The sequence below is a fragment of the Trypanosoma cruzi genome, genomic scaffold, assembly GCF_000209065.1.
Source record: "Trypanosoma cruzi strain CL Brener 1047053517131 genomic scaffold, whole genome shotgun sequence".
In the NCBI taxonomy this organism is placed as follows: Eukaryota; Euglenozoa; class Kinetoplastea; order Trypanosomatida; family Trypanosomatidae; genus Trypanosoma; species Trypanosoma cruzi.
The window spans coordinates 29,280-36,084 of NW_001849574.1; the positions used below are offsets into that span (position 1 = coordinate 29,280).

The 6,805-nt window shown below is 48.3% G+C and overlaps 4 protein-coding genes across 4 annotated transcripts, besides 6 other annotated features; all 4 read right to left on the reverse strand.

Annotated features, from left to right (window-relative positions):
- Tc00.1047053503815.4 (hypothetical protein, conserved) lies at positions 1–569 on the reverse strand (the record flags this gene model as incomplete). The annotated part of the gene is made up of 1 exon (XM_799758.1): positions 1–569. A coding segment is annotated over one exon (569 nt), but the record flags the coding sequence as incomplete, so codon positions are not given.
- Positions 1–6,805: a sequence feature (heterozygous, non-Esmeraldo-like haplotype).
- Positions 622–642: a sequence feature (AT_rich).
- Positions 933–2,774, reverse strand: Tc00.1047053503815.10 (alkyl-dihydroxyacetone phosphate synthase, putative; the record flags this gene model as incomplete). Its single annotated transcript, XM_799756.1, has 1 exon — positions 933–2,774. The coding sequence occupies one exon, from the start codon at positions 2,772–2,774 to the stop codon at positions 933–935; it is 1,842 nt and encodes a 613-aa protein (XP_804849.1).
- Positions 2,869–2,898: a sequence feature (AT_rich).
- Tc00.1047053503815.20 (lysyl-tRNA synthetase, putative) lies at positions 3,186–5,144 on the reverse strand (the record flags this gene model as incomplete). The annotated part of the gene is made up of 1 exon (XM_799757.1): positions 3,186–5,144. The coding sequence occupies one exon, from the start codon at positions 5,142–5,144 to the stop codon at positions 3,186–3,188; it is 1,959 nt and encodes a 652-aa protein (XP_804850.1).
- Positions 5,529–5,559: a microsatellite.
- Positions 5,840–5,894: a sequence feature (A-rich).
- Positions 6,192–6,226: a microsatellite.
- Positions 6,351–6,805, reverse strand: Tc00.1047053503815.29 (hypothetical protein, conserved; the record flags this gene model as incomplete). The annotated part of the gene is made up of 1 exon (XM_799759.1): positions 6,351–6,805. A coding segment is annotated over one exon (455 nt), but the record flags the coding sequence as incomplete, so codon positions are not given.

Consider the following 6,805-nt stretch of genomic DNA (forward strand, 5'->3'; position numbering starts at 1 on the left):
AGGTTCCTTAGTTCATGTAGATCACTCAGTTTGCCATCCTCCCCCTTATGTTCTTCCAGTGAGAGCATCCTCACGGTGCGAAGGAGTGACAACACGCGCCCAGTGAGCCGTTTATGGTGGCCCAATAAGTAACTAAATTTGTTCGTTTGTAGCCTTGCCACTATCACAGCAGGCATGCCACACGAACCCTTCTCCAAAGACAAAAACAGCTCCTCCAGAGCCATGACCTCCGTACAGCTAATATGTAGACGCGGTGGATCCCTCGCCACACAAGACAGAAGCTTTATTTGCGCAACGGCCGCAGAAATGGGCACGGTATGTGAGCTCTGGTTCAGTTTCACGCCTCTGCGAGATATCTCCACATCAATACGAAATCCTTCCTTGCTATCAAGGAATGGAAACCGCCATCCAATTCCCCGACTATCTGCCGAGACAGAAACAACTGAAAGCATCGAGCTTGGATGCGCTGCGTACCACACCCACACGGTTCGTTCATCCCCCTGCCGCACCAATATATCTGCAATGCCTGCAAAAACGACAGCCCTACCTAAACGTTGATGAGAACACATAAATATACACAAAGAAAGAAGAGGGATGGCGGAAAGAGTGTCAATGGCCTTGAATTATATTTTTTTTTTATTAGGTCTGCTTCCTTCAGGGGTGAATGACAAAATAACAAAGGGGGGAAAACCATGACAACAAAATCAGCAGCGTCATGCCCCATCGCTACCCCTCCAAATGACTCCTCTCGCCGCCCATTATTCTCTAATCCTTCCTTCGTGTTTTAATTCTTTTTCTTTATTTCATTATTTCTTTAGTTGCTGTCCTCCTCTCTCTTCTATACCGTTAAATTTTAGATAGTTGCCTCAAACACCAGTGTAATAATTATTCCCCACTCCTCCCCCCACACACAAGAAAAAAAAAAACACGCCTTACAGGTGAGACTGCACCGCTCCTGGGACTCCCATCTTGTCAAACATCATCTCACGGCGTTGACGAGCCTCAGCTGCCTCCAATGTCTCGTCCTCAGCACGGGGGGACGGAAGCAGCTTGCCAGGGTTGCATATGTTTCTAGGGTCAAGGGCGTTCTTGAACCGCATGATCGCTTCAACCCCAATTTTGCCGTTGTAACGCTGCATCCACGGAACGTGTTCGTAGCCGATCCCATGGTGATGAGTCAGATTCCCGGTATGGCTTAGCATTTCCTCCATGGCACGCTGTTTGATTTGTAAAAAGAACTTCATGTCGTTCTCATCGTGCTGGGCACCAATAAAAGTAAAGTAAAGACAGCAGCCAAAGCGATATTGGTGGGCGCTGTGGCATCCAATCCAACCGGTCCTCCCGTTTTCCTTCATTACACTGGCAAATGACTCCTTCACAGCGCGCCAGCAGCGAATGGCATCACAGTACAAAACACTGGTCTCAAACACATCTGCCCACAACGAGTGGGAAAGAGCAAAGTCACGAAGATAAGGCAAATCATACTTTTTTTCCATCCAAGACTCTCCAGGCTTCGATCCCAGAGAAACTGCCCCGAACTCCTTAAAGATAATTGACAATTCAGATCTTTGGCAACGTGTCTGAGCCTTCGTCCCTTCAAATCCAACGATGACCAAAGAAAGTTTCCGGAGATCCCACTGTTTTATTTTCTCCAGGTATTTTTTCAGGCCCTTGCTAATAAGTGAGCCGATCAGGCTATCGTCTGTACTTGCCGCGAAGCTAAAACGCGTTTCTTCCTCGTCATAAAGTCGCATTGTGCAAGGATGAACTCCCTTTCGCGTGCATGTGTGAAAGGCAGAAAAAGCAACCTCGAAGGAAGGAAACATCCAACCTTCAAAATGTCTCACCTCAGGGATACGCTCAATCTTAACAGTGGCCTCCGTGATAATTCCAAAGGCCCCCTCCGATCCAGTGAACATGGCATTGAGATCCACCCCACAGGGTCGTGAAGTAACAGGTGTCTCCACAACGCCAATAGGAGTTGCTACCTTCATTGCAAGAAGCATGTTCTCTATATCGCCATACTTGTTCGACATGGCGCCGCTACCACGTGCACCAATCCATCCACCAAGAGTCGAGTAAGTATAGCTGTCCGGATCATGGCCAAACATAAAGCCATGAGGTCGGAGCTGCTCGTCCATATCAGGACCCAAAACACCCGCCTCAAATACAGCCAATCCGGACTCCTTATCAATGGACAACATACGTCCCATTCGACGCATATCAACCGAAACAATCATGCGCTTTGTCCCAAAAGGTGTAGGCTCGACACCGCCTGTAACGCTTGTTCCACCACCAAAAGGAATAAGAACCACATTATGCTTGTGAGCAAGCTCCATAATCTTTGCACAGTCCTCGTGTCTGTTGGGCAGGCATATTGCGTCAGGTGCGCGGTCAAACAAGCCATTTCGAGCCCGCCAGAGATCTCGATAGTTTTTTCCAACCATGTGCGTAAGACGGCTTTCTCCGTCAAGACGAATCTGGTCCTTTTGTAGTGCCTGCCGTAACTCCTCCAGAAATGTTTGGTTAATAAAAGGCTGCTGAAGTCGCTTGACGGCCTCCTCCACCGAAATGCCCGGTGATTTTATCAGTCTCAGTTCACCACTACCCTGCACAACCTTCTCCTGGATGAATGGCAGGAGTCCCTTCATGGGTTTCCCATTCAAGTGAAAGACAAGATTTTTTTCTTCGTCGTACCACAATGCGACGTCCCGCAGGCCCCAGCCATCCCACTTGATTCGCTCGTATACATCAGCCTGACGGCCCCCCAGCATCCTCACTTGTTATAGTTTACCCTTCACTTCTTCTCTCCACCACTTGAAAACCACCAGCAGCGCAGGACACAAACCACAAGAAACAGTTCCATGGAAAAAATAATAAAATAAAATAACAAAAAAACAAAGCAAAGAAATTCATGACGGAAAAAAGTGAAAGGCGCACGGGCCGCCATCCATGATTTCTCTCCTCACCCCCCTCCGCATATCATTGTCACTGCAACTCTACATGGCAGCAAAACCGCAATCCAAACCACAGCCAACAGCAACACCAAAGACGGAAAAAAGAAGGATGCGAAAAGTCCCCCCGCCCACCCATCCACCATCACCACAAGCAGCATTACACATCATCCCAGAAACACAGCACGAACAGGCAAAAAAAAAAAGAGAAATTCCCGAAAAAAAGGGATTTTACCGCCTCGGTGTACCGCATATGAAACGAATAATTGCAAACATCAATGTTATTCGCCACCCGGACAAACGACCCCCTGCCGTTGGAAGGCCGTTCGCCCCCCCGTGTTGTCCCAACTCCATGATGACCCTTCTTAGTTCACGGACATTGGCGCATGAGTCCTCCGAAAGCCCATTTCGCCTAAACTCCTGTTCGAGACTACTGAGACAAAAGAGCGTCATCTGTTTGTTGAAATCAAAAAACGAGGCCGTTTTATGACGCCGCTTGGAATCATGAGAACTAATGTCTTGGCGTAGCAACGGGAAGATGATGCCATCACGGATGTTACTAGAATTTGTGAGCAGCATCAAGGCACGATCGATTCCCATTCCCCATCCCGCAGTTGGCGGAAGGCCTACTTGCAACGACTTCAGAAAAGTCTCGTCCAGCGGCATGGCTTCCTCGTCTCCCCCTTGTCGGTCCACCAACTGTTGCTGGAAACGGTGGTACTGCTCGTGTGGGTCGTTGAGCTCGCTGTAGGCGTTGCAATATTCAATCCCATTAACAAAAAGCTCAAAGCGCTCTGCCAATCCAGGCCGTGACACTTGCTCCTTCGCAAGGGGGCTCATAAACAGCGGGTGGTCCATCACAAACGTCGGTTCAACAACGCGATCGGTAATAAAAAAATCGATGAGTTTTTCAAACATTTTCGCGGCCGTTCGTACAGGGGGCAAAGGAATGTTGTAACGCAGCATGACAACGGACATGTATGCGATGCCCTTGGGCGTATTTAGTTCGTTTGGTGGCGGAAACTCCACCCCAGACATCCTCTGTATCTCATCGTATACACTCACACGACGGAAGGGTTTCCCCAAATCCACAGTAACTGGATTGCCATGGGCGTTTTCGGGGTAAATTTGAACTACAGTTGTTCCGTTTACACGCATCGCCAGTTGACGAAAAATGTCTTCGGTCATAGGCATAAGATCCTCGTATGTGTGGTATGCGGCATAAAACTCACAGCTTGTAAACTCCGGGTTGTGACTTCGATCGGCGTCCTCGTTGCGAAAAACTTTTCCAATCTCGTATATGCGCTCCATCCCCCCAACAATGCACTGCTTAAGGTGCAGCTCTGGGGCAACACGCAGAAACAAATCCATTGCGTTCGCATTGTGATGCGTCACAAAAGACTTGGCGTTTGCTCCCGATGCCACCGTGTGCAGTACGGGGGTCTCTACTTCCACGAAGTTTCGTTCGTTAAAATAATCTCGCAATGCCTGAAGCATCACATGCCGCTTCTTAATTGTTTCAATGACGCATGGATTAGTCATCATGTCAGTAAAACGGTAGCGATACTTGACGTCGTTGTCCTGCAGCACAGTAAAACCGCGAAGGTTGGGGCAAACGACCCGGTCGGTGCAAACATACGGGCTCAGTATGAGCATGCGGGAGGCGGCCACGGAGAGTTCGCCTCGCTGCATGCGGCACGGAACGCCATCTGCCCCAATGATATCGCCAACTCGTAAAGACACCTTCAGTTTCTTCAAGTCCTCACGCGTGAAATGTTCGCCTACCTGCCCCACGACCTGAAGCTCGTTGCCGTTCGACCGAATTGTGACGAAAATTATTTTTCCAATATCTCGCACGCTTGTAACACGACCCGCAACACGCACCGTTGCCTGCGCAGCCCTATCGCCAGAACTCAGATAGCCGTAGCGCTCCCTGACCTCGCTAATGGGGGTGATGCCACGGAAGGATGAATACGCCGCGGGAAGATCAAGCTTTGTGCGTGGCGCACGTGAAGCCTCTTGCGTCACTGTCTTTGTAGAACTTGCTTTGCTCCCCGGCTTCTTTGTTTCCAACGGAGACGAGGACGAAGAGAGAGCCGGTGGCAGCAACGGCCCCTTCACCGCCTGCCTAGCGGCAGTTAAACGACATGCGCAGAGGCACTGAAAGGAATACAGGCCCCACCGGCGCATTGCCAGGAGCGGAGATCTAAGTGCTAAAAAAAAAAAAAAGGATTGTAAGAGGAAACAAAAGAAAAGCGCATGAAAGGCCACAAGCGCCAATGCGTAAGCACACAAACATGTAAACGAGAAGAAAAAAAAAGGCCAACAAGACTGGAGCCCACTGCCAGGCGCCACATAAAGTGGCAGTGGAGAATTCACTTAGAACAAACAAAAAGGATTTCGAGCTGTTCATGCAATTGTTTTAAAAAAGAAGAAGGATAAAAAAAAGGCGTCTTGTTCATCTATTTACCCAAATTCTTTCCTACTTCAGGGCCCCCAATTTGGCTGCGTTTTACGCTGCCACGTATTGCCATTACAGAAGTGCACTGAAGAGTTTACCGGGCAACGGGCAGCAAAAAAAAAAAAAAAAAAGAAGAGAATAAAACAACGGTTAACCAAAAAAAAACGCCTAAGCAAAACAAACAAGAAGAAAAAAAACAAAAAAACACACCCGGATACATGATTATAATATAAGAAAGTTGAAACAGACGGATATATTCATGTACAAGTGTAAATGCACGCAAACATGGATAGGGAGAGGCGCAGCGAGGAGGCAAAAGAGGTTTTTCCAGTTGCGTCCAAAGCCTTGGGGGAAGGAGGTCCAATTTATGGAGGATTCAACAGCGAAGCAACACGAGCGTCAAAAAGAAAGAAGAAGGCCGTTCAAAAGAAATATAACAGACAAAAAAAGAAAAAAGCAAAAAAGTAAAAAAAGAAAAGGGAGAAGATTTCTTTGCAGGGTTCCTTCCTCACCCCTTCCAACGGTTGTATCCTCTTTTTCTTTACCGTGCTTGCCCCCCCCCCCCCCCTCCCCTCGCCCAGACACACAGCTCTCTTAAGCCCCCACCCCCGCCTGCCCTTTCGACGCCGCGCCAGACTCCAAAGAAACGGCAGAAGCCTCAAGAACTCCCCACATGCGTCGTCGAATGTGTATTGAGGAATAAGGAAGAATGGATATTTGTCCCACAGCCTGCGCATGGCATTAATTACCTGCTGCCTTCTTTTTCGTTTATTTGCTTGTTTTTGTTGTTGTTTTGTTGTTGTTGTTTTTGATTTATTTTTCATCTCTTTAAAATTAATTAATTCTTTTTTGTTGTTTGTTTGTTTGTTTTACTCCGTTTTTCTTTTACTGCCTCTTTTTTCATTTGAAAAATATAAATATCCAAAACTTATTAATTACAGAATGAACCCCGAGCACCACGTGTCATAAATACTGTCTGCAATGGGCAGGTTCCGCTCGATGCGCCCATCACGCAGACACAATTCAATGTCATCACGAGTCATGGCTGCGGGAGACAATCGTGTGGACTCCTCTTCATCCATAGCCATGATTTCCTCTCTCGTGTAGAGCGACGGAAAACTCGGTGCAGTCAAACTCCTCACCTTCTCCTCATCCACCTCTGGGTGAAACTGCAGCCCCAGGGCATATTGGTCCCCAACCTGGTATGCCTGGTTGGCGCAATATTTGCCCCTCACAATCCGCCTCGCCCCTCTCGGGATGGAGAAGCTCTCAGTGTGGATTTCAAACACGTTGATCACTTTTCGTCCACCAAACCAATCCTTTATGCCGCAGGCGTCGGTGTTCACGACCTCCTGGTCAATCCACACCACCTCAACGTGCTCGGAGGGGC